The sequence below is a fragment of the Chrysemys picta genome, chromosome 1 (genome assembly GCF_011386835.1).
Source record: "Chrysemys picta bellii isolate R12L10 chromosome 1, ASM1138683v2, whole genome shotgun sequence".
Taxonomy (NCBI): Eukaryota; Metazoa; Chordata; order Testudines; family Emydidae; genus Chrysemys; species Chrysemys picta.
The window spans coordinates 91,345,253-91,372,381 of record NC_088791.1 but is presented as its reverse complement, the minus strand read 5'-3'; the positions used below and the strand labels follow the sequence as shown (position 1 = coordinate 91,372,381).

At 46.2% G+C, this 27,129-nt stretch overlaps 1 protein-coding gene across 9 annotated transcripts; it reads left to right on the top strand.

The window, feature by feature from the left end:
- Positions 1 to 44: 44 nt before the first annotated feature.
- LOC101951050 (cytochrome P450 2D15-like) lies at positions 45 to 27,129 on the top strand. 9 transcript variants are annotated; one of them, XM_065562862.1, is made up of 11 exons: positions 135 to 183; positions 1,331 to 1,484; positions 11,235 to 11,334; positions 12,629 to 12,800; positions 13,463 to 13,615; positions 13,904 to 14,064; positions 15,637 to 15,810; positions 19,574 to 19,715; positions 22,470 to 22,657; positions 23,130 to 23,271; positions 25,595 to 27,129. In XM_065562862.1, exons 2-11 carry the CDS (start codon positions 1,426 to 1,428, stop codon positions 25,771 to 25,773), a joined length of 1,470 nt encoding a protein of 489 aa, XP_065418934.1. In that variant the 5' UTR covers positions 135 to 183; positions 1,331 to 1,425; the 3' UTR covers positions 25,774 to 27,129. The 9 variants fall into 9 exon arrangements, with proteins under 9 accessions (XP_065418948.1, XP_065418909.1, XP_065418934.1 ...); XM_065562858.1 differs by lacking the exons at positions 135 to 183; positions 1,331 to 1,484 and adding exons at positions 195 to 239; positions 1,144 to 1,304; XM_065562845.1 differs by lacking the exon at positions 135 to 183 and adding an exon at positions 200 to 239.

Genomic DNA, 27,129 nt, shown 5'->3' with positions numbered 1-27,129 from the left:
CGGCGACCACGCCCCTTGCTTATGGCATTGGGCGGGGCTTATAGAGCCTCGGCGTCTGATTGGTTTGTAAAGCTATCGTTCTCCGCCTCCCGGCAGCGCCCACCCACGCCGGCTAACGATTGGGTGAAGTCGGAGGTCCTGATCCTTGATTGGACGTAAATGGCTGATAATCGTCTTCATGCTGTAGGTTGCCCGGGTTACCCTAGCTGTAGGCAGGCGGTGAAGAGGGGCTAGGACGGGTTTGTTTCCCGCTTCCGTGGCTGGGGGTGAAGGGTTGTGGGGTCCCCCAAGCTCCAGCTCTGCCCGCCCTCTCCCCCCGCCGTCCCGACCATGCCCCCTGCCCTAGCAGCAGGCTCCAGCTGGAGTTGGGCTCTCAGCGCCGTGGGTAACCAGCAGCCCCATGGAGCGGCTGCGCTGGGCTGAGCTGCTACCAGGCTCCCAGCCCTGGTGGCCAAAGGGCAGCTGGAGGCGCTGTGGCTCAAACAGATGCCGCAGGGCTGCAGAGCTCCATTTAAAGTGGGAAGCCACAGTGCTGCCCTCTGCCTGACTCTCCTCCCCTCCCCTCCCCTCCCCCATGCACACAGACCAGCAGCCTGGCCCATGGGCCCCTATCTCCATGCCCTCAGGAGCCTCAGCCTGGAGGGAATCCTCATGTTTTCCCCTTCCAGGAGCCCCTGCTTGCCCCATCCAGCTCCCTGCCATACCCCTCCCAGCTGGCAACCTTCACCCGGGAAGGTAGCGCTCGAGTTTGTGCAGGAACGCTCCAGTATGGTGCACCTTCCCTTCTGATAGGTGCAACAAAGTGGGAAGCCCGGGCCCCCTCATGGGGTGACTTTGAGTAGAGAGATCCAGTAGCTGCCACCTCCCCTCCCAGCCAAGACCAAGACAGCAGCCCCTCCACCACCACTGCTGCCTTGTCTGGGGAAGGGCCGGGACCTTCAGTCCCCTCCTAACCTGCAGTGCTGGTATGCTGGCTGGGATTTCCCTGTTGGGTGGGGATGTGAGAGTCCCAGCCTGTTTCCTCCTTTGTGAACAGTGGGTCCCCAGCTATGGGGCCAGGCCACCCTATCCAGCTGTCTCAGGCCTGGGGGGATCTGAGCTTCTAACCCTTCATTGTGCCCTTATCTCTGTCTCCCCCTATAGTCAGGGCCTCAGGCACCCCCTTTTTTTGCCAAGGGATGAGGTAATAGCCCTTTACTGTGGAACAGGCCAAAGGGCTCTGGCAGGAGAATAGTGACCCCCACCCTTTTACTGTCCATGAGTAAGTCAACCTGGACCGGTGCCGGCAGGAATCCAACAGAAAAGTGAGTTCCAGCACTTCTTTTTTTAGAAGTCAAGCACAGTGTGACAGGTCCATCCTGTTTCCTGGCCAGTCCCTGGCGCAGAGAAGAGCTGCTGTGGTTTCAGCAGGTGAGGGCCCAGCCCATGGCATGGTATACAGAGCCGGACCTGGGTGCTGTCTACGGTGCATTCCCAGTCATGAGGTGCGCAACTGCTAGTTATAAGATCACTGCACGCAGCAGGACATGCACATAACAAACCCCCCCAGAAAAGTTTATCTCTTGACTAGCAACCAACAAGAGAGTTGGAAAATTGCCCAAGCCTGTCAAAATCAACTAGGTGGCAATCCTATTTTACATGTACCTTCTTAAAAGTGGTTGGGCCATGGCCTGGGTGGCCTCCCTGGCCTAAATACTGCACCTCTGACACTGAATATGAGCATGTTCCTTTTTAATGGTCTCGGCCATCCTCTGTCACCACTCACAAGGTCTCATTTTATACTTGCTGTGGCCCTCCCTGGGGCCCCCCCACCCCAGCTCACCTCCGCTCCGCCTCCTCCCACGAGCGTGCCGCAGCTCCGCTTCTCCCTCCTCCCTTCTAGGCTTGCTGCGCCAATCAGCTGTTTGGCACGGCAAGCCTGGGAGGGAGGGAGGGAGGGGGGGAGAAGCGGAGCTGCGGTGCACTCATGGGAGGAGGCGGAGCAGAGGTGAGCTGGGGCCGGGGGGGCCGCAGCAATTAAGGGGCGGGGGCGCAGAGGAACTGTTCCCTGCCCTAGCTCACCTCCGCCTCCTTCTCCTTCCATGAGCACGCCGCTCAGCTCCGCTTCTCTCTCCCAGGCTTGCCGCGCCAAACAGCTGATTGGCGCGGCAAGCCTGGGAGGGAGGGGGGAGAAGCGGAGCTGCGACGCGCTCATGGGAGGAGGCGGAACGGGGGTGAGCTGGGGCAGGGGACCCCGGGGAGGGCCGCAGCAAGTAACAGGAGGTGCAGAGGAACCGCTCCCTGCTCCAGCTCATCTCCGCCTCCTCTCCTGAGCAGGCTGCCGCCGCTTTGCTCCCTTCCCCCCTTCCAGGCTTGCCGAGCCAAACAGTTGATTGGTGCGGCAAGCCTGGAAGGGAGGGAGAAGCGGAGTGGCGGCAGCGCGCTCAGGGAGGAGGCGGAGGCAGAGCAGAGGTGAGCTGGGACAGGGAGCAGTTCCTCTCCCTACCGCGATATAACGCAGTCTCACCTATAACACGGTGAGATTTTTTGGCTCTCGAGGACCGCGTTATATCAGGGTAGAAGTGTATGTTGAGCAGCACTTGTCCCAGTACAGACCCCTGAGGGACAATACCATTTACTTCTCTCCATTCTGAAAATGAACCATTTATTCCTACCCTTTCTTTCCTATCATTTAACTGGGGTGCCTGGGAATGCTTTCAGGATCATCTAACCATCCTTAATTCAATTTAATGACAAGCCTTTTTTATCAGAATTACCCTTCCTCTGTTGCAGCACAGAACTCATCCCATTCCACACTCAAGCTCTGGCTCCTGGGTGCTCAGCACCCACTATATTTTTCCGTGGGTGCTTGAGCCTCGGAGCATCCATAGAGTTGGCACCTATGTTCACAGTGCTGAGCACAGAGATGGTGCCCAGTGAATAATACAAATCCTGACTTTATGGACTCTGCTGATGCATTTTCTTTTCTTTGTTCTGGAATTGGCCTGGATACATGAAACCCTAAGAATTTGAGGCATAAACACATCTGATACTCATACGACACTTTCTCCTTCCTTCCCTTTTCTCAAACTCAGAACAAAAAATGACAAAACAAAATGGTTTTCAGTTAAAATATAAAATTGCACAGCAGCCATTGCTCTATAACCCAGTCTGGGGCAGAACCTGCCACCTTTTGGGAGTTAAGTGATCCCTTCTCATCCTCTCTTTCTTTATCCTTCCTGACCTCTGTGCTGCTTTTCGTGCTGTCAACTATGACATCCTTCCCAAGCACCTGGGACTGATTGCTGGAGTCTCAGAGCACTGGCTGCCTTGGTTTTGCTCCCATCTATCAGAGTCTTTGTTTTTGCAGCATGCAGCAGAGCGAAAGAGGCTGGTCTGCTGGATAGGGAGCTAGCCCTGAAAGACCTGGGCTCTGCTCCCTCCATGGACTTCCTGTATGCCCTCAGGCCAGTGCATTAAGGGCAGTTTCAAATCCTTTTAGGCACCCAAAGATGCAGCTAGGCATCTAGTGGGGCTTACAAAGCACCTAACCTTCCCACTAGGTGCCTAAATAGCTTTGAAAATCTGGTCTTTAGTCTGTGTGTGCCTCAGTGCCCCGTCTGTACAATGGGGATAACAGCACTGCTCTACCTCACCGAGGGGCTGTGAGAAAAACTAGGTTATATGTTGTGAGGGGCCACATAAATACCTCAGGCAGAGTGGGAACCTCTCTATACACTGCTATCCCTTCCCTGGGTTTTGCCCCCTTCTTTTCACCTATGCCCCCCAATCTCCCCCTTTTCTGAATGTAACCTTGGCTCTGAGGACTTGGCTGTACTGGCGAGTCTCATCTTACGCGGGGGTTCCGTTCCGCGGTTAGCCGTAAAGCGAAAAACGTGTATAGTCAAAATTACATTGAGTTGAATGGCGGGCAGAATCGCCCGCACTAGAGGTACAGTATTAAAATTGTTATTTTTCTCTTTTTTTTGTTTTTGCCGACCGCGTAAAGCTGAAATCGTGCATGTTAAATGTGTGTAAGATGCGACAGACCTGTATTTCTTCTGAGTCCCTTGTGTTCTCTCCAAAACAACTCTCCCCCTCCCCCAACAGAGGGATTCCTGTTTTACAAGCTTGACTGCCAGATCCTTAATTTAATCACCAGCCCTTTTTTATCTTGATCACCCTGTCTTTAAATAAAATACTCGCTCTCTGCCCCAGGGGCACCTCTCCTCTGCACTAACGCTGTGCTGTAGTTAAGAGCTCCGCCTGGGAGCACACCTCCTGTACGAAACTCAGGGGGGAGGGGAGGAGTCCCCCTGCCCCCCCAAATGGTGCCCCTGCCCTTCCTTTCTGATATAGACCTCACACTTAATACTTAGGCCCCGTCTACACTGTCAAGTTTGTGTGCAGTAAAGCAGCTTTGAGCGCTGTAACTACCAAGGTGTACACACTGCCAAGCCACTTAGTGTGCAGAAACTGTGCAGATGCAGTGCTCTAAAAAAACCACCCCGACAAGAGTTGTAGAGCTTTCTGCGGCAGGGCTACAGCGCTGCGGTGCCAGTGTAGACACCGTGGTGATTACAGCGCTGCGATTGGCCTCTGGGAGGTGTCCCACAATACCTGTTCTCACCTCTCTGGTCATCGGTTTGAACTCTACTGCCCTGCCCTCAGGTGACCAACCGTCAGCCCCACCCCATACATTCCTTTGCAGATTTGAAAGTCCCCTTCCTGTTTGCTCAGTGATGTGTGCAGTGGTCTCAGCGCATCTTTCCAGGTGGCTATGCCTGCTCCATGCACCAGGCGATCCCCCACTTGGAGCAATGCCGAGCTGCTGGACCTCATTTGTATTTGGGGAGAGGAGGCAGTGCAGTCCCCGCTGCGCTCCAAACGTAGGAATTATGATAGGGTTACCATACGTCCGGATTTTCCCGGACATGTCCGGCTTTTTGGGCTTCAAATCCCCGTCCAGGGGGAAATCCCAAAAAGCCGGACATGTCCGGGAAAATCGGGACATGCGGGGCCCGGGTTGGCGGGGGCCGGCGGTGCCGAGCCGGGGGCCGGGGGCCGGGGTCGCCGGGGGCCGGCGGTGCCGAGCCGGGGGCCAGGGCCGGGGCCGGGGGGGGCCAGCGGTGCCGAGCCGGCGGTGCCGAGACGGGGCCGGCGGGGCCGGGCCGGGGCCGGCACCCCGGGGCCCGAGCCGACCCAGGCTGGAGACGCTGGGGAGGCTAGACTGGGCCGCGCCTCCTTCCCCCACCCCCCCCTTACCTGCTTCAGGCTTCCCGCGAATCAAATGTTCGTGGGAAGCAGGGGAGGGGGCGGAGTTGGGGCGGGGCTGGGGCGGGGCTGGGGGCGGGGGCGGGCCCCCGTGGAGTGTCCTCTTTTTGGACACTCCAAATATGGTAACCCTAAATTATGATATCTACAGACAGATTTCTAGATGCATGACAGAAAAGGGCCATGACCAGGACACACTGCAGTGCAGGGTCAAAGTGAAGGAGCTGTGGAATACTTACCACAAGGCGCGTGAGGCAAACCGCCACTCCGGTGCTGCACCCACGAGCTGCCAATTCTATAAAGAGCTGGACGCGGGCTAGCTGCATAGGGGCCAGGGCAGAAGCCGCAGGCTTGGAGAGGACCCTCCCTTGATTCCCTGCTCCCCCTTAGCAACGAGGTATCTTCCATAATGATCACCTCCTATGGAAAGTGTGGGGACAGGAATGATTATCAGGCTACAATGCTGGCTCTCCCCAACTGCCCAAAAGCCATGTGCCCAGTTTACAGCAGGGTCCAGGAACAGTGATTTACCCTGCCCCTGTAGCAACTCACCATTTTGGGGGTCTTGTGGCTTGTGTGTGCTTGCCTGGGGTCAGCCAGTTAGTGACAGGTGTGTGAGTACTGGCAGTGTTTTAAAGCACTGAAACAGTATTGTCTGTGTTGCAAACAATACTGCTTCTGTAAAATGTTGCATTTAAACTTCAGAGATGACCTTGGGAGCACAGCCTCCCTCTCTGTTATCGGTGGCAGAACAGTTGCAAAGAATTAGGAAGTGTCCAAGAAGAACTAGGGAGGACTTTGTGCGTGAAATTATGATGCACTCCGCTCAAATAACCTGGTTGGCACCTGACCAAAAGGACTAATAAGGGAAGAAGATCCTTTCAAAACTGTGGGGGGAGGTTTTGTTTGTGCTCTCTTTGTTGTTCTCTCCGGGATAGAGAGAGGGACCAGGCAGGAAAAAAAACCTCTCCTAAAACCCTGCCTGAAATAAGCATCTAAGATTACAAAAATTGTAAGTAAAGCAAGGAAATGTGCTAGATTATCTTTTGTTTTAGCTTGTGAATTTTTCCTAAGCTAAGAGGGAGGTTTATTCCTGTTTTTTGTAACTTTAAAGTTTTTCAATTCACCTCATACAAGTCCACTCAGTTCTACTTCTTGTTCAGCCAATTGCTCAGACAATCAAGTTTGTTTACATTTATGGGAAATAATGCTGCCCGCTTCTTATTTACAATGCCACCTGTAAGTGAGAACAGACATTCGCGTAGCACTGTTTTAGCGGGTATTTTAAGGTATTTACATAAGAACACAAGAACGGCCATACTGGGTCAGACCAAAGGTCCATCTAGCCCAGTATCCTGTCGTCTGACAGTGGCCAGTGCCAGATGCCCCAGAGGGAATGAACAGAACAGGAAACATTGCTCTACAGCCAAAATGCTTCTGAAATAAATGTAGTCAAACTTTACTAATTCTGGGTCACTGAGAACGAAAATGATGCTTAAAATTGTTGATTGGCTCTAGTTTTCAAGATATGCTATTGGGTCAGTATATACGACCCTTGACTTGGGAATGGCGGAGGATAAGTGAGTTATAAAGGGAAGGGATCTCAATTTAAACCAGAAATGACTAAAATACATCTTTGACTGGATCTATGAATAAATCTATGACTGGGTTTGGACAGTACTTGCTTTTTAGGCAAAACAATGAATGATGCAATCTGAAGCTGGTATTGCATCATACATGATATGAATTGCATCATGTTATTCCTAGAAGTCATGGATGATGCAATCATAACGAAGCTTACATCACTCTGCTGAACAAATTGCCCTATATCAGCTCTAGAAATCATACAGTGTCATGCTCTCTTATTTGTCAGTGTTTGATTTTGCAAAGGGACACATTTCTGTTTAGCCAAAGTGAGCAGAGATGCCTCGTACTTATGTGAACAGTGCAGATAACTTCTGCTATGTTTGTGGTGAAGTGACTTTTGCATCACAAAAGCGCAGTATAACCACTGTGGTTAAGAAAGCCTATCGCCTTTATTTTGGCTGCAAAATTGGAGATCAGGACAAGAGGTGGGCCCCACACATATACTGCAACACTTGTGCAACGAATCTTCGCCAGTGGTTGAACAGGAAAAGGAAATCTATGCCTTTTGCAGTGCCAATGATTTGGAGAGAGCCAACAGATCATACTAGCAATTGTTACTTCTGCATGGTGCCTCCAGTTGGGAAAGGTGTGTCAAAGAAGAAAAAGTGGACTGTGCATTATCCAAACATTCCATCAGCTATACGCCCAGTACCCCACGGAGAAGGACTGCCGGTTCCTGATGCACCAGAATCATTCTCACTTGAGTCAGACGAGGAAGAGGAAGAGGATGAAACTTCTGGTCCTGAACCATCAATGTCACAGGACCCACATTTTCTCCCATCCTCCTCCTCTGAACCACACCTCATAACACAAGGTGAACTGAATGACCTTGTCAGGGATTTGGAACTACCCAAGAGTAAGGCAGAGCTGTTGGGCTCCAGACTACAGCAGTGGAATCTCCTGGCAGGTGATGTTAGGGTTTCCATGTTCTGTGACCGTCAAAAGGATCTTGTCCCATTCTTCTTCATGGAAGGTGATCTTGTAGCCTGCAACAACATCGATGGTGTGATGGCAGCCCTCAATATCGTTCACGATCCAGATGAGTGGAGACTGTTCATTGATTCATCGAAGACGAGTCTTAAAGCTGTTTTATTGCATAATGGCAATGTTTTGCCATCAATTCCAGTTGGTCATGCAGTCCATATGAAGGAAACCTATGACAACATGAAACAACTTTTGAGGTGCATAAACTATGACCAACATCAGTGGCAGCTTTGTGGCGATTTGAAGGTTGTTGCTCTCTTGCTTGGTCTGCAGACTGGATACACAAAGTACTGCTGTTTTCTCTGCGAATGGGATAGTCGTGCAAGAGATTCCCATTACATCAAGAAAGATTGGCCACTCCGACAGTCATTGGAGCCTGGGAGGAAAAGTGTTCAGCATCCACCACTTGTTGAATCAAGGAAGATTTTTTTACCACCCTTACACATCAAGCTGGGTCTGATGAAGAACTTTGTCAAGGCCATTGACAAAACACAAGCAGCTTTCAAGTACTTCCGTGGAAAATTTCCAAGGTTAAGTGAAGCTAAGATAAAGGAAGGTGTCTTTGTTGGTCCTCAGATTCGTGAACTTCTTCGAGATGATGCATTTGACCATGCACTGCGTGGCAAGGAAAAGACGGCATGGAAAGCCTTCCAGTTAATGGCAATAAATTTTCTCGGAAATAACAAGGCAGACAACTACAGGTTGTTGGTGGAAAACCTCCTCAAGACATACAAAAGCCTTGGTTGCAACATATCACTAAAGATACATTTTTTGCACTCTCATCTAGATTTTTTTCCACCGAACTGCGGAGCAGTGAGCGACGAGCACGGCGAGCGATTTCACCAGGACATTGCACCAATGGAGAAACGCTATCAGGGCAAATGGAGCCCATGAATGCTTGCAGACTGTTGCTGGACAGTGATAAGAGATGCTCCATTTAATGAATACAAGAGATAAGCCAAGAAGCGCCGAGTAGACACTGAATAGGACTAAACTATGTACATAATAGTTTTTTGCCTTTTGTTTCATAATAAATTTTATTTATATAATCCTTTTGCTGATTTTTAAAGTGTTACATAAACAGGACAGGTGAAATATTATCATGTAAAGCAACCATAAACACATGAAAAGACCTAGGTTTACAATTTATGATTAAAACTCTACTATCTACACAATATACATAGACATAAAATGTAAAAACTTAAATATCTTAGAAACAGTAGCCAATCAGTTGTTTTAATTGTCATATTTGAATTTAGCACATCAAAATACATAATAAATAGCACATTTTATCTCTGAAGCAGACAACTTCTCAAAAATTGTAGACCAGTGTAATCATCAAGTGATCCATCCCCTGTCACCTATTCCCAGCTTCTGACAAAAATGGCAGATATGGCAGCTATGCTAAACATTCATATGTCCCTTCATGCTTTGACTTGTAGGCTCTAAAGCAGTGGTGGGCAACCTGTGACCCATCAGGGTAAGGTGATTGTGGGCTGCGAGACATTTTGCTGATGTTGACTGTCTGCAGACATGGCCCCCCGCAGCTCTCAGTGCTGCAGTTTGCCATTCCCAGCCAATGGGAGCTGCGGGAAGCATGACACCATAACCAGAGCTAGCTCAGAAGCCAAAACACAAAACTACTCAAGGTTATGGAGAAGGGTTTACCTTTTGGGACCTTGCTTGTTCGAATTCTCTTGCAATATCACTGAATACAGGCTGAGGAGAATGGACACACAGCAAAAGCATTGCAGTCAGACTTTAGGTGCATAAGGCACTTCAAGGTGGAAAGGTTTATTTGTGTATTTTATTTTTTGTTGTTTAAAGGCTCAGTTAGCATTCCAAGAACCACCGCTGAGCTCTGCCCATATCAGGCAACTGTCTCTTTCAGCTCAGATTTTGTTTTTTGTTTTGTTTTGTTAAGGTACCAGGGAATCAGTGATCTAACAGTCCCATAAGAGTTCTTACCCCCTACGAAAGCATTCCCAGCAATTAAACAAGAACAGATAATTTCTCTTTTTTCTGGAACTTGGGCTCCTACTGTCCAAGGACTCTTACCCGACCTTGGCAAACATCAGTCTTCTTCAGGGTGACCCTGTACTCAGTCATTGTTCAGGCTTTGCCTAGATGGCTCCCACCAGGGTAATCTCAAAAATATGGGCCGCCAGTACAAATCTCAGCCAAATTATACCCCTATGTCCCCAAATTATCTGAAGTTAATATGTAAATGTGGTGCTGCCTTGCTCAGTCCACGCCTCTTGGTCTCCAGCAGATGACAGCAGAGAGCTGACTCTGTTACCTTCCTTCTTCCCTAGGCTTCAGGCCACAGGGCTTACCGTACTGACTGACTTCTCTGAGTTTTTACAAGTCAAATTGTTAATTAGTTAGCGTTAAAATCAATTAAAAGTGAGTTTTTAAGAAAGGCAGCACTTGGCTCATCTTTTCTTTGACTGAACGATCACAATAACAGAGTAAGACAGACATTTCTAGGTGGTTAAACCTCCTAGAAAAACATGTGCATAAACGATTTTGAAGAAATTAGATTGTAATTAAGTTAATTTATTAATGATTGATGTCTAATTGTTATAATTCCAGTCATGGATAACTCAGATCCTTCTTAAGTAGTGCCACTGTGATGGTTAGATACCACAGGGATGAGCAGCCATATATATTAAAAAAAAAAAACAACTAGACAGTGATGTCAGAGGTAACAAAACCAATCAAACCTCTTCCTTTTTAGCTAATTTGCCTGCTATAATTCTATTGCTGAAGTGGAGCAGTGGGGAGAGTGGGACGGTATCAAGAGTCCTCACCAGTACATTTTTTGGCTCCAACTATCAAGAGATTGGCCCCCAGTGGTGACTCCTCCTACAATTTTGTGTAGAATTATGGCTTGTGTAAAATGGGGACAGGCACACCTTCATCACCACTCCTATGAGGTCTGGGGAGGAGCTGAAGAGAAACAATAACTACACAGCCCGGCACTTTGCTATTTGTAAAGTCCTGTGTAGACTTATGGAACTTCGTTATTAGAAGAGAGGGTGTGAATAGAATAGCATAGCTAGAGAAATAGATACAAAAACAGAGGGAAAGGAAGAGAGGGATGGGGGAGTGAGAGAGGGAAAGTAGGAGAAAAAAACAGAAAGACAGACTGGGAGAAGGTGAAACAGGCAGAGGGAAAGTGTTGAGGGGAAAGGGAAAGCTTATTGGGGGACAGAGTGAGGTGGGAGAGACACAATGGAACTGCTCTCCTGGCTCGGGTCCCAGCTCCCATCCTTCTGGAACAGCTTCACAACACTTGGCCTCTCTTTTGCTGTCTTTATCCTGCTTTTCGATCATATGAAGCGCAGAAAGAGATGGAACAACTATCCCCCGGGTCCTGTCTCCTTCCCTTTCGTTGGGAACTTGCTGCAGGTCAATTTCCAATGTCCTCGCCTTGGTTTAACTGAGGTAAGTGCCAGAGGGACAGATGCCTTTCACTGACTGGCAGAGAGGGTTGGTGAATAACACCCATGCCAGAGCAGTTTCCGGTTGGCAGCTGGAGTGCATTTCTTATTTACTGGATTGCAGGAAGATTTCAGTCTATAAAAGGAGAAAAAGTTAAACAGAATAAAAGCAAAGCAAAAAAGCATTTTACATTTACATCATGTGAGCTTGTGACATCCCCCTCTCACTGTAATCAGTGTAGGTGGTTCGTTAATTGTTGATCAGTCATACACTAAGGAACTGTGTGTACATCGAGATTATAAATCAGTTTGTTAATATAAAGAAAGCATTGACACTAGTTTACACTACTCTCATGGTTGAGAAAGCAGCTATGTAAGTGCTTTGTTCTTCATTTGGACCCTTAAACTAGGACTTGGACACACCCTCCCAAGAGGTGTGTGTAAATTGGAGAATTACATCACTTTAGCAATGGTTCCCATACACAGCTGTACAGTAGAGCTGGTGGGAATGTTTTCACTGAACCAGTTTTTAGACAAATGCTGGTTTTGATGGCTAATCCCCGGGGGTGGCCTTTTGAAAGGAAAATTTGTTCACTTTGGAAAATGTTTGTTTCGGAGTTCTTCATTTTTAATTATTTTTATATTATTTCATAACACATAAGTAGCAGTACTATTCAGAGCACTATTACCACTGACATGTTATGGATAAAATGTAATACTATACAAATAAAAAAGCCCCACGTAACAAAACAGCATTAGAATCCAAACTTCCAGATTTCAAAATGACATTTAAAACAAAAACTTTCCAAAACAGAACTTTTTTGGAAATTTCAATGTCTGGGAAATTTGTTTTCATTCTGATTCTAACTGGAAACAAATATCAAAATGTCAAAATTTCCCGCTGACTGGAAATTGAGTTTTGACCAGCACGAATGGACAGCTGAGTATTGGTGCAGTGAGACAGTACTTTGAAACCCAACAATGTTCTTTACGGACAAATAGCAGTTGGGAAATTAAGGTGGCAGGGGAGAGGGACGCTGATTGCCTTCCCACCCAAATCCGCACGTCACAATATGAAAACGTGGTATTGAGCTAGATCCCTCCTACCGGGTTTGGGCATAGTCCCTCTTGAGTCTACAGCCTTGCAGGGATTAAGCACTCTGCAGTCAAAGCCCCTGTGCTCTCTGCCTTCCACAGACTATGCTATAGTGTCTCTCATTTTAAGCTACAGCCTTTGTAGCTGTTTTTTCTCTTTAAACCTGTTTTTCTTTTTTTCTCATTTCCCTTTTACTTGACAGCTCAGTGAGAAGTTTGGAAAGATCTTCTCTCTTCAGGTTGGATGGAAAAATGTGGTCCTGCTGAATGGGTTAGAAGCTGTAAAGGAAGCATTGGTCCAGAGATCAGAAGACTTTGCTGATCGACCATCCTTTTCTTTATTTGACCATATGGGCTATAGAAAAAACTGTGAAGGCAAGTGTCCCTCATAGTCCAGGGCAAATTTCTCATCTCCCCCATGCACACGAGTTCTTGGGGAGCACAAACAACATGGCTCTGCCTTCAGGGTACATTATGGGTCCTGTACATTATGATGGACTGTGGGTGTATATACATGCGCACACACAGTATGCACATACAGACACCATTGCCCTCTGCAGGATGGACTGATTGCTAATCTGGTTGTTACAGGTGAGTAGAAACTGGTTTACAGCCTGAGACCGGGCTACTCTCCAGCTGCCCCAGGCTGCTGGTGTCACAACATTGCCTTTCAGCAAAATGGATGCCACCAGCAAGAGACTCAAAGGCCAGCTGGCATTATAAACTTTATTTGAAAACCTGTTTCACAGAGAGCCCCTAGAGTCACAAAAAACGGAAGTACCAGGTCTGGCCCGTGGAGTAGTGTTGGGAACTGTTGCTCTAGCTCACACAGCTTCCCAAGGGACCCAAGCCCATTTCTCCCCACAAGTATCACCTTCATGAACCATGTGTACAGTGGCACAGTTAACGGGGAAATAAATTAACTAAAAAGAATAAATCAATGCAACAAAACCAACCCTTTTCCATGTATTACAGCTGGGGGGATGGGGGAGGAGAACAGGTGGCTATTTGACTAGTATTTCTTCAAAACCCTGCAGGGATAATGATGGCAAGGTATGGCCATGGCTGGAAGGAGCTGAGGAGATTCACACTCTCCACCTTGAGGAATTTTGGGCTTGGGAAGAAATCCCTGGACCAGCGTGTGACTGAGGAAGCTGGATGTCTATGCTCTGCGTTCAGTTCTAAAGATGGTATGTTTGGGAGATTGGAAACTCTCATATCTCTAGTCATAAAGCAGGGAGGGGGGGCTCTCAAGAGTAGGGTACATGGAGCTAGAAGGAAGAGCAATTCTAGAGGAGGAGGAGGAGGAGGAGAGGTTTGCATGTGGAGATGATCCAGCCATTGTGGAGGGGATTCAGCTAAATAGGTGCAGTGTATTTCCCACTTCCGGTGGTGTTAGAGGGTCTCCCCATGTAGCAGCAGGCTGAGATCCTGGGGTGCCTCCTAATCTCTTGGGTTGGTTCCTGTATCTTTTTCAGGCCATCCTTTCAATCCACGCTTCCTCATAAACAGTGCCGTCGGCAATGTGATGTGCTCCCTCACTTTTGGCAACCGCTTTGAGTACAACAACGAGAAATTCCAGAGGATGCTACACCTGATAGAGGAGGCTTTCAATATAGGAGCTGGAATCATGTCCCAGGTAGCCCACAAGAATCTGATTTTGTCAGTAAAACTGAAACCTCTTGGTTGCCTGGGTGGGTCCGAGGGGGATGAAGAGCTCACGCTCCGTACAGTGTTTTAGACAAAGGTGCCATGGTGCTTTTGATGCAGGGATTATGAACCAGTTTGGATAATACAGAAATCTCCTGAAACCTGGCTAGGGTTTGCGCATGGCTATTTCTCTTGTGTTCCTCTGCATTTTCTAGAGGCAGCTGAGGCAGGAAGTGGGACTGCCGAAATGCCTGGAGATAGCCTGGTCTCTTAGGCTTTGTCTGCACTGGCAAGTGAAAGACAAAACTTTTGTCATTCAGAGGTGTTAACAAAACACCCCCGCAAAAGACAAAAGTTTTGTCAACGACAAGCACTAGTGTGAACAGCGCTTTGTCGGCAGCAGCACTCTCCTGCCGACAACACTAATGCCGTTCTTTGGGGATGGAAGCTTTTTGTCGTCAGGAGATCTCTCTTCCGCCGACAAACAGTGGCTACACTGAGTGCCTTTTAGCAGCTCAGCTGTAGCGGCACAGCCGTGTCACTCAAAGCTGCATAGTGTAGACATAGCCTTAGTATTTCTTGGTAAACAAGAAACATGTACAGGAAATTTTTCTAAGGAAGGCTTGTTACTGGGAGATTTCCAGCCCAGTTTTGATGAACTGATGGACTGGGATAGTTTAGAGATGTTTCCTAATTTGTAAGTGTTTTTCTGAACAGAACATCTAAGACTTAAAAAACCAACAATAACAACAAAGCCAACCCCAGACTTTAATGGTTTTCAATACAGTAAGAGAACTCTGTGAATATCTTTAGGAAAGGAAGGCATCCAGAACCTCCCACCTTCTCCCAGCTGGGAGCACAAGTCCCTTTGCTCTATGTGATTTTTGCAAGAAGCTGTCAGACTGCATCTTACTACTATCTTCTATATGACACACACATTCTTACAAAAGAATTAACTATCCCATTAGTACAACCAAGATCAGGGAATGGCGAGTGAGAGACTTTCCTCTCCTCCAGAAAACCAGCTCTTCAAGGAAACTCCGCCCTTACAGGCCCTTGGCCATCACACTCAATAGATAGATCAGGAAAAAAAAGTATATGAGCCCAACCCATAAGGGTCAGTGACATTTATCCTGAGTAAGGACTGCAGCATCAGGGCCAGTATTTGTAACATTTAAAATCTCCCCAGAGCCCTGAAACAATAAGAAAAGTCTCAACAGTAATCTTTTCCCAGCCCCCCACCCTTTCACTGTTCTCCTGTTGCTACTGTCACGCCGATAGGAGGCTAGGTAATAGCTCCATAACAGAATTGAGGAGGGTGTTTACTTCCAGGGGTGGTTAGTCAGATGGTTAACTTACATGCAGACAGTGTTGGTCACAACACATTGTGTTGCACGGTGGAGGGAACAAGGTAGGGAGCCTCAAAATGTTTATCCAATGTGAAGTGGGGGATCTGGCCTGTTGGGAACATTCCATCCCAGTTCCATCTCTTCCCCCACCGAATATCTGAGAACTGGCTTCCTGATCTAATGCTTTTCCTCTCCTGTCTCTTCCATCCTAGATTCTGGACATGATGCCTTGGTTATTGTATATTCCTGGGCCTCATCATAACATCTTCCAACCCTATACTGATAGCTTTGACATCCTAAGGGAGATTGTGAAGGAGCACAAGGAGACTCGGGATCCAGGCTTTACCAGAGACTTCATTGATGCTTTTCTGGAGGAGATAGAAAAGGTAGGAGGAGACAGACATGGATACTTGTGGGGTCATATTTTGCTGTTTGGATATGTGTGCTTGTGATGAAACAACCCATCAGTTACGCTGAGACCTGGATCCTGCAGGTCCTTTCACCCGAGTGCATGCAGCAGAGAGCACAAGGCTGTTGCTCTCCAGTGCAAGTAGGGACAGCATGCGGGCACACACATGCAGCAGCACTAGGTGAGTGGAATTAGATATTGAGATCCTCGTACACCTGCCCCCTTACACTCAAGGACACATGGAAAAGAAAAGCTCAGGGTGTCTAAGGAGGCCTTGATTTAAGTGTAACCTCAGCTCACAGATGCGGTGCTTGGTTATTTAACAATTCACCTTGTCTTCCCTGCCTCTTATTTATCTCTGTTCCAATAACACTTCACTCTCAGCGGAGTGGTATATGGCATGTATGAGAAAATGCCAATCAAAATGCAGTTCCAGGTAATTATTCACACTGAGGTAGCCTCCTAAGATCCAAGTCAGGATCAAGGCCCCACTCTGCTGAGTGCTGTACAAATATGCAAGTAGACACCGTCCTGGCCCCGCAGACTTTAGAGTATAATTTGCTTTATTCTGTGCAATCCCTTTCCCATTATTTACTTGCCTATGTGTGGCAAAGCAGCCCTACCAATACTAGTGAAGTTTTAAACTCTCATCGGTCCTTGGGGGGTTTTCCTGTCAGCATGCATTCCTTACCCAACTGCAGAGAGAGACGTGGCAGGAAGGTGAGAGTGAAGTTGTGATGCCCAGTGATATGACCAAGTCCAACAGTGGCACTGTTGCTAAGTAAACACCAATGACACTATGAAAAGGGACAAAAATCCCACATCACTAATTATAGGACATGTACTGATATTGAAGAGTTGCCAGTAGCCTTCCCTTGGCTGGGTCTCATGGCTTATAAACTCATTCTTATTTTCTTTGACTTCTCTGCTGCTTTCACTGAATGACATTTCTGTCTGTAACCGTGCCTCAGTGGGCCACAACTGAGAATGCCAAACTCAGGACAAACTGCTGAGAACCAGGGCAAACATAACCCAAAACTGGTGGTTATTCTCCCATGAGATATACCAAACCAGCAACAAAAGTAAACTTCTGTTTTACCACCCTGGCTAACAGGAAGTCATAAAAGCGGCTTCCTTGGGCATTCCAGTTCTTATGTGACCACCAAAACACTGGATTTAAAGGTGAGTGGTTCTTTACAACCAGTCTCATTAATTAAAAGGTTCTTCTGATCCCAAAGGACCAGCCACACACCCAGGTAAATATATAACTCAGATTTTACCCAAAAATCACACTGATGCCAGTCCTTTAGTATCTAAAATCTAAAGGTTTATTTATAAAAAGAAAGAAAGGGAGAATTAAAATTGGTTAAAGGAATCAAATACATACAATAATTGCAAAGTTATTGGTTCAGGCTTGTAGCAATGATGGAATAAACTGCTGACTTACGTCAAGTCTTTGGCTGCCTACAAATTATCGGAAGGTCCTCAGTCCATTGGTTAGAATGCTCCCATTAGTATAGTCCATATTCCAGAAGTTTGGGCAGGAAAGAGGCTGGAGCAGGATAGAGTCTGGAGCCGGATAGAGGCAAAATGTAGGAGTTTCCAGGCGTTTTATCTCTTCTACCATGTGGAGGGAATTCCATTGCTCTTACTGTGGAGAATTACAGCAACAAGATGGAGTTTGGAGTCACATAGGCAAGTCACATGTCCATGTACTTCGCCTAGTCACAGCAGGAAATTCCATTAAGTGTAGATGGACCTCTACCATTGTCAGTTAAATGTTCTTTTGATGGGCCACTCCATTTGAATAGTCCCTCCAAGATGTGCTGGCTAGCTACCTTGTGGGCGGTACCGCAAGAGCACAGATTTGAAATCCAGGTATAGCGCCAAACTTATAACTTCAAATACAAAAATGATACATACATGCATGCAGATAGCAATATCATAACCAGCAAACCATAACCTTTTCATAGACACCTCACTTGACAACCTTTTTACAAGATTTGCTGCAAATATATAACAGTGGTTGCAACAATGATCTATATGGTCATATTTTAATCAGATAACGTCACACTGTCCTCCTTTGGTTTCTATGGTACTGTTTTTTCTTGGTTTTCCTCCTATCGGTTTCTCCCCAACTATTCCTTCAGCATTCCCTGTGGTGGATTCTCTTCTGCTCTTCCATTGTCTGTGGAAGTCATAAAGCCTCTGCCTTTGCTCACTCCCTCTACAGTGTAACTCTGAGGAACTTTATCTGCTTTCACAGTTGGAACTTTCATCTCAAGGCTGACAATCAGCAAACCTATCTCAGCTCTCCTGACCCATCTCTCGCTAAGGAGTCCTATACTTCAGTCCTTCTGACATTTCTTCCTAGGTGACTTGTCTGCAACGTAAGTTTAACATAGCTAAAAATGAGATTCTTACTTTTTTCCCCAAACCCCTCTCCCATCTTCCTGCTCATCCAGGATCATAAAGTGAGGGTTATCTATGAACCCTTCCTCTCCTTCTCCTCATGCACACATCCAATTTCAAATCTTGCTGCTTCTTCCTCCACTCTACAGGTTCCTCCTTGTTTACCACATCACATTTAAATCTCTTGTCCTTGCCTTGAAAGTCTTACTATGTCCAAGATATAATGTGGGTTGTGTATCTTAATGCATCACCCCCATAACCTGTGGTCTTCCAATGATGGCTGTCTCAATGCCATGCTCATATAATTCCCCCACAGTTTTCTCTGTGTCTTCTTTCATGCCACCTCAGACCACTGAAACACCCTCCAAATTCTGGTCCACTAAGCCATTGCCTTCTCTTCATCCAAATCCCTTCTAAAGAGCCACTGTTTTCTTCTTGTCCACAAGAAGTAAGTCAATGATTTTAAGCTATTAAAAATATCCTTATAATTTCCTTTGGACTTCCCATTGCATCCTGTCTATTCTGTAGCTCTTGCTTAGATTGTAAAACCTTAAAAGGACTGGCTCTGTCTGGGGGGGAGGGATAGCTCAGTGGTTTGAGCATTGGCCTGCTAAACCCAGGATTGTGAGCTCAATCCTTGAGGGGGCCACTTGGGGATCTAGGGGCAAAATCAGTACTTGGTCCTGCTAGTGAAGGCAGGGGGCTGGACTTGATGACCTTTCAAGGTCCCTTCCAGTTCTAGGAGATGGGATATCTCCATTAATTATTATTATTATTATTATTATTACCATGTGTCTGGGATACTTACTTCACTGAAATAGCCCCATAATACAGTCTTTTTAAACCTTATTTTGTGCTTCTATGAAATCTAAAATTATGAGCCTTGAAAGTAATGCAAAAATATTTCAAATTTCATTCCCATACTTCATGAAGCCTTAATGCTTCTACCTTTGATCAATGTATGCATTTCCAGTTTGTTTAGCTCTTCTCAGTCAAGGAAGAATTTTGTAACTCGTTCATATTTTGAATTCTAATCCCTACTAAGAAGATTTTAAGTATTGTGGGCCCGTCTCCCCACTGCCCTATACCTTGTATAAACATATGCACCAGTTCAAAGGAAGTGTAAAATGCTACCATTCTGATCAGGCATCATCCTCCACTCTGCACGGGTGTCAATGATCACACCAGGTGTGGGGCAATAGGGACTCAGACCCTTATGTCTGGAAAATGTGTTATACACCCAAATGTATGCTCCTAGGTAATAGGGTGAATTAAATAAAAAACAACAAACCCAAGTTATATGACAAGCCTATTTTTATTTCCTTCAGGCTAAAATGGATCCAGAGAGCACTTTCAATGAGGACAATCTGATCTTTACAGTTTTTGACCTGTTTGGTGCTGCCACTGAAACAACCACTGTAACCCTGTGCTGGGCACTGCTGTACATGCTTCGCTATCCTGATGTCCAAAGTAAGTGATGCAGTTTGGGAGGGCCAGGGCTTCCTCTCACCCTGCACCTCCCATTGACAAGTTTCCAGTATTTTTCTACTTATAGATGCTTTTGTCTTTTGGATGCGACCTCCTGGAGTACAGTCAGTAGCATTTACTATTGGACTGAACTACAGTAATGAGGAGGGGATAATTCCACACAATCATCATGGAGCATTATGTGCTGAGGGGGAAAGCCCCTGTTAAAAATCTCAGTATGTGTATAGAAACCCACTGCTACTGTTAAGTGCACCTTGTGTCTCCAACAGCTCCTTGCTAAGTTTTCTCTTTCTGGCCACAAATGCTCTAGTCAAGATTTCGGTAAATGACTAGTGATTTTGGGCAGCTCAGCTTTTGGGTGTTCAACTTGAGATACCTTAAAAGGACCTGATTTTCAGAGGGTGGCTACTTAGCACTTTCTGAAAATCAGGCCTCTTGTCAAAATGGACACCTACACATTATGTCGCTCACAAGCACTAGTCACTTTGGAAAATCTTGGCCCCTTTCACTTCCATCCTCGATCAACATTTGCCTCTACTGCATAGCCAGACTTTGCTCCCGAGTCCCAGTGCCCAGAGCTCTCTTATCAGATGACTTACAACAAGCCTGGACGTAACTTCAGGGATATATAGTAAGAAGCCTTTTCTCAACTCTTTACACAATTTCTTCTTGAAGAAACTATTTCTCCAACACATAAAAAGAGAGTCTGCACTCAGCTTAGTCCTAATACCACGTAGGACTTCATTCAAAAAGTAAGTATAGTTCAGACACTAAGTGTCACCACCATATAAATAAGTTCAACTGCTGAAGGGAAGGAATCAAACCAAAAACTAGCACTTTCCAAGGGGGATTTTTAAAATGAACAAGGCAGTCAAAAAGGCACTATAGTCAGAAGTGAGGATAGGGTAGGATTGCTTAAGTAGCATCCTGGTTGTACAGGTATCTGTAAAAAATAAAATGAAAATCCAGCCCAAGTGATGCTAGTAGAAAGAAGGTAAAGAGGTAAACTATAACATGGAAATTAGGAGAGGCGAGAGGAAATGTAAAGAACTTATATCCAAAGACATGAAAACAAACACATTATTTCAGTATATCAGAAGCAGGATGTCTGGGAGAATTGGTTGGCCCACAGAACTACCAGGGAAGAAAGGGAACAATCAAGGGGGATAAGGACATTAAAAGAAGTGAAATGGTTTCTTTATATCAGTCCTCACTACAACAGAGAACCTTTGGGGAGATGTCTACCTCTGCTATACATTTTCAGGTAGTGATCACAAGGCATAGTCAGAGATAGAATTAACAAAAAAAAAGGTCCTGGAATAAATGGATACGTTTAAGTGCCACCAAGACCAGCTGGCTTACCTCCAAGAGATTCCAAGGACTTTAAGAATGAAGTGGCTGAGCTGCTAAGAAAATTGAGGTGTCTCAAAAACCAAATACCATACCGGGGAAGCAAATATTGTAACGGTTGTTTAAAAAGCCTCTGGGGCTGGTCTCGGGAAATGCAGACCAGTGAACCGTCCTTCAGTACAGACAAATTGATTGAAACAATAAACAGAGGTAACCATGAAACACCTTGATTCACTGACACATCTGTACAACTTCTCATAGATACAACAACAGGAAAACAAAATGGATGGGGACCAGGTGGGAGAAATCCAGGTGGATTTTTCACACCCCTGAGCGATGTTGTTATACCGATATAGGTCTGTAGTCTAGACCTGGCCTTGGTGTTACACAGCCTCCTGCCAAAACAAGACCCCGTCCCTCCACACACACTCCTCAGCCACACCTCTGCTGGGGAGAGCTCTCTCTGGCCCCCTTTGTGCAGCCTCCTCTCTCCTCTCATGGTCCTCTCCCTCCTTCACTGCCCCCCCCCAGAAAGGTGAGCCTCCCTCCTCAAGCTAACTCACACCCACCTATTCCCTACTCCCTACTCTCCTTGTTCTCCTTCTCCCCACTCCCACCACCCTGGCTCTTTCCCCTGCTTCCTTCCCCAATCATGTCCCTCCCTCCCCTCCCCCCCCACCTCCTCCTGGGGCTTCTGAAATTCTGAGGCTTCCCAGTGCGGATTTTTCACACCTGTGAGCGAGGTAGTTATGCTGACTTGATTTCCTAGTGTACAGGCCTAAGTAGTGCTGCAATCTCTGTGCTTCTGCCTTCGCCTGTAGGCTTGGCTGGCTGCAGCACAGCAGTTTGTAATATTTACACTGGTACAGCCCTGAGCACAGTGTGGAGGAAGAGGCTAAAAATGGTTATGTGCAGGGGGGCGTTAAGAGGAGGTGGGCAGCAGCAGAAGGGCACATCTTAAGGGAAAGATGACAAGCTTTTGCATTTTTAACTCCATGACAGAGGGCACCATGGTGGGGAGGACAACATCCTGGAGGGAGGTATCCCCCCGCACTCCCCACAGCGGTTGTCCCTGTGTCTGTTATGGAAATTGTGCCTCTGCAGTCTACTAGAATTCTTCACGTGTCAACAAAACAGTAGCCAGTGTAAGTGTCTAATATAGACATAACTCATGGAAACTTATTTACATTGAATATGTGTTACCTGTTTCTTGGCTGGGAATACTTATTAGTGCCAAATATAAAGGGTTGATAGAGGGTCTCTTTAGAAGAGAAGTTAATGGGAATGTTTCCGCTGATTTCAGTGGTAACTGGATCAGACCCTTAATAGTCTATTACATCTACTCTGTTATACTCCCTGCTATATAAAGTGTTTCTATATTTCCAGGAAGAGTCCATGAGGAAATTGATAAGGTGATTGGCAGGGATAGGTCACCTGATATAGAGGACCAAGTGAACTTGCCTTACACCAATGCTGTGATCTATGAAACTCAGCGTTATTGTGATGTTGTTTTTGCTGGAGTGCCTCGCACGACGTACCGGGACACCGAAGTTCAAGGCTTTTTCATCCCTAAGGTACAGCAATTGTGACCCCTGGAAAATTAATGCAGCCCAGATGCAGATTGCTAAGGGATATTGCTAGGATACATAGTTACTTAGTCCTAGGCTGGTTATGTAGCGTGCTATTCTAAAGGACTTGAACCTCACCGAGAGCTGTATTTCTACCAGTAGATCCAACTGTATAGATTCAACTGAATCTCATTATACAGAATTCATTTGCTTGAAAGTTTAGGGAGATCTGGAGTGGGAGAAAATTTTGTCCTGATAAAATCATTGGAAATCTCATTTACATATACAAACCTTGTTATATTGATAGGCCTTTTCCAATGGAAAGTTGTGCCATTATCTGATTAATAGGGCAACAGAGAACTGCCTGGCTTCTACAGATGATAGTAAAAGGAAGCATAAGGTAAAGTTGACAATGGCTTATATTCTCCTGAAATAACCTGTTTGGTTTTGTTTTGGGGGCATTAATGGGAATGTTTAGGGCACCACCATCATTGCAGTTTTGTCTTCGGTGCTGAAGGATGAAACCGTTTGGGAGAAACCCCACGAGTTCTACCCGGAGCACTTCCTGGATGCAGATGGGCAGTTTGTGAAACGAGAGGCCTTCCTGCCTTTCTCTGCAGGTAAATCCAAGGGCAGAGCAGTGGGTGAGGCCGTCCCTGTGGAAAGGAGGCACAGATGTCTTTATCTTTAAAATGAATAAAGGGCATCAGTTCTCATGCTGCAGGGCACAAGCCAAATATTAACTGTTCATTATGGGGCTTCTTGGACCTACCTCAGAATTCTCTGGTACTGGTCACGATCAGGGAGAGGATGCTGGACTAGATGGAGCATAGGTCTGTTCCAGTAAGGCAATACGTGCATTCATGTCTTTCAGGAATTAGATGTTTGCAGTTGTCAATGATATATGGCAGAGTGGGGAAGTGGGGCAGATCCTTTGATTCAATTCATTGTTCATGGGGTGGGAGTCCTGCTCCCAGTGACTTAGAATCATAAACATTCAGGGCTGGAATGGAACTCAAGAAGCCATCAAGTCCAGCCCCCTGCGCTGAGGCAAGACCAAGTACCCTGACAGGTGTTTGTTCAACTTGTTTTTAAACACTTCCAATGATGGGGACCCAGGGCACTGGGGGTAGGGGACATGGTTCCACTTTTTACCAGATGTAAGGTCAAGCAACGGGGGAGGGGGTGGAGAGGAGCGAGAGGGGGCAGGGCCTCAGGGGAATGGGTGGTGCGAGGGCAGGAGTTTGGGGAGAAGGGGCGGCACAGGGGTGGGGCTCCCATGGGGAAAGGGCAGCGTGGGGGGCCAGGGTCTCAGGGGAAAGGGCCGTGCAGGGGCAGGGCCACAGTTCGGGCGCTGGTGGTCCCCACACTTTTAAGGCTCTTCTGCCGCTCCTGGTAGGGACTCCTTGACCTCCCTTGGAATTACACTAGAGCGCAAAAGGTTTTCTAATATCTAACCTAAATTTCCCTTGCTGTAGCTTAAACCCATTACTGCTTGTCCTACCTTCTGTGGACATGGAGAACAATTGATCACCGTCCTTTTTATAATAGTCCTTAACAGATTTGAAGACTGTTATCAGGTTGGCACTTGGTCTTCTTTTCTCAAGACTATACAAGCCCAGATTTTTCAACTTTTCCTCACAGGTCAGGTTTTCTAAACTTTTGATTATTTTTGTTGCTCTCCTCTGGACTCTTTCCAGTTTGCCCACATCTCTCCTAAATTGTGGTGCCCAGAACTGGACACAGTACCTCAGCTGAGGCCTCACCAGTGCTGAGTAGAGTGGGACAATTACCTCCTGTGTCTTACATACAACTCTCCTGTTAATACACCCCAGAATCATATTAGCCTTTTTTGCAGCTACATCATATTTACGACTCCTACTCAGTTTGTGATCCACTGTAACCCATAGACCAGGGATGGCCAAACTTACTGACTCTCCAAGCCACATACGACAATCTTCAGAAGTTTCAGCCCCACTCCTGCTGACGCCCCGAGCCCCAGCTGGCACACCCTGTGGGGAGAAGCCCCAAGACCCCCCTTCTCACTGGGCAGAAGCTCCTGCCCCAGAACCCCACTCCAAGGAAGAGATCCTGAACTCCCCCCTGCAGTCTGGCAGGTGGAGAATGGGGGGGGGAGTTGTGGGAGGCTCAACGAGCTGCACTTTAACTGTAAAAGAGCCACATGTGTCTCACGAGCCATGGTATAGCCACCCTTGTCATAGATCCGTTTCAGCAATACTACCACCTAGACAGTTATTCCCATTTTGTAGTTTTGCATTTGATTTTTCCTTCCTAACTGAAGTACTTTGCACTTGTCTTCATTGAATTTCATCTTGCTGAATTCAGATTAATTCTGCAAATTGTCAAGATCATTTTGAATTTTAAACTTGCCCTTCAAAGTGCTTGCAACCCCTCCCGGCTTGGTGTCATCTGCAGATTTTACAAGCATACTCTCTACTCTATTATCCAAGTCATTAAGGAAAATATTGAATAGACCGGACCCAAGACTGACTGCTGCAGGACCCCACTAGATATGCCCTCCCAATATGACAGCAAACCATTGATAATTACTGACTAAGTATGGTCTTTCAACCAGTTGTGCACCCGCTTTATAGTAAATTCATCTAGACCACATTTCTCTAGTTTGCTTATAAGAATGTCACATGGAACTGTGTCAAAAGCCTTACTAAAATCAAGATATATCACATCTACTGCTTTCTCCCTATCCACTAGGCCAGCAATCCTATCAAAGAAGGAAATTAAGTTGGTTTGCCATGATTTGTTTTTGACAAATCCATGCTGACTATTCCTTATAACGCTATTATCCTCTAATTAAACTAATTGTTTAATTAGTTGCTCTAGTATCTTTCCAGATATCAAAGATACTTACCATTTTGTTTTTGGGGTCTCCCTCTTTCTCCTTCCTCACTCTCTCTTTTATAGGTCGTCGCATGTGTCTGGGGGAGCAGCTGGCCAGGAAGGAGCTCTTTCTCTTCTTCACAACCCTCCTGCAGCATTTCACTTTCCATATCCCTGAGGGTCAGCCCAGGCCACGGGATGACGGGCGTTACATCCTCATACATTCCCCAGACTCCTACGAGCTGTGTGCCAGCCCCAGATAATGTGTTCCAGGCATGAGCTGCCAGATCTGCGTTGATCTGAGCTAAAGCTTCCACAGAAGAGCAATGTAGGAAACACTTTTTTGAGATTGAAATAACTTTATCTAAGTGTTTTGAAGTTTGTAAAGAAATTATGGCAGAGACTTAACGACACATGAACTTTGGATTCAAGATGCCAACCAGAACAATCGATAATTAAAATATTTGATGTATTACTTAAGAAACAAGCCCAACACAGCCAAAGCTATAGTGATAACTGGGAAAATGGAACACACTGGAAACCATATTGGAAAAATCATGGAACCAACAATATGTCAGAAGCCTCAGTTCGGCCCCTTTTCTTTTATGCTGTATAGCTTCCCCCCCTTTCTCATACCTTTTTGTGTCTTCTTAGGTTATGAATGCTTCAGGGCAGGGAGCTCTCTTCTCACACATTTGCAAAGCTCCTAGCCCACTTTGGTGCCACATAAATAAGAACAAATTATAATAGTTTTAGAACTGATACTAGCAGTCAAATGAGATTTCAGGATAAGGTGCGGAGATAAACCTCTATCATGTCACTATGTGCTGATCATTTTAAGATGCAACAGCAAATCTTACAGCACTCCCATTTAAAATCCCAAAGTCGATAAAATGGGAAACACTAAACAGAGCCATGCTCCCTATGTAACTCAACAGCTGTTATTTATAACATACCGGCTGGGATTGCTGTAGAGTCCAGGGGCAAATGTAATCCCTGTTTATAAGGTTACTGACTCCTCAGAAGTTAAACCACAGTTGAATTTGGGCCTAGATTTTTTGGGAACCTTTAGTGAGAATAAAACAATTTGGTCTTGGGCTGTCCTTGAAAAATCATTGGGTCAAATTCAGCCCTGAGGTAAGCAGATACAACGCCACTGGTTTAAATGGCGTTGCACCTGCATATGCCATGCCTAACTTTGGCCCTTTGTGTCTGTTCCTTTACTTGGATTAAACAATGAACATCCAGCAACCAAAACCATCAATGTGAGGTTCACTATTGCAGCTCAGGAACAAAACGCAACTAATCCCACGTATTGTTAAATAAAGCGTGTGGTAGCCTGACAAGGCATAAACTTACTAATATGAAACATGGGAACACGGCCAAAACTTTGCTGAATCTGATACGCAGACAGGTGAATCATCTAACTTATTATCCTTTGTACTATATATATTTCCTGTATAAATCTTAGTCATTTAATCCCTGTTTATTGTATTATTCTTTCTACTTGTGTGACGGTCTAACTGTAGTTTACTTAAAGGTCAACACTTCCCTTGCACTTTCTTTTTTTCTGTGACTCAAAAATATAAACTATAAATATATTAAAAAGCCAGACAGCA

What these genes read in the sequence shown, in the direction of transcription:
- LOC101951050 (XM_008177338.4), top strand. Translation starts at nt 11,122, where the DNA reads ATGGAACTGCTCTCCTGGCTCGGGTCCCAGCTCCCATCCTTCTGGAAC. An exon ending in TGCGTTCAGTTCTAAAGATG is followed by an intron (nt 13,616 to 13,903) that starts GTATGTTTGGGA and finishes TATCTTTTTCAG; the next exon opens with GCCATCCTTTCAATCCACGC. An exon ending in TTCTGGAGGAGATAGAAAAG is followed by an intron (nt 15,811 to 19,573) that starts GTAGGAGGAGAC and finishes TATTTCCTTCAG; the next exon opens with GCTAAAATGGATCCAGAGAG.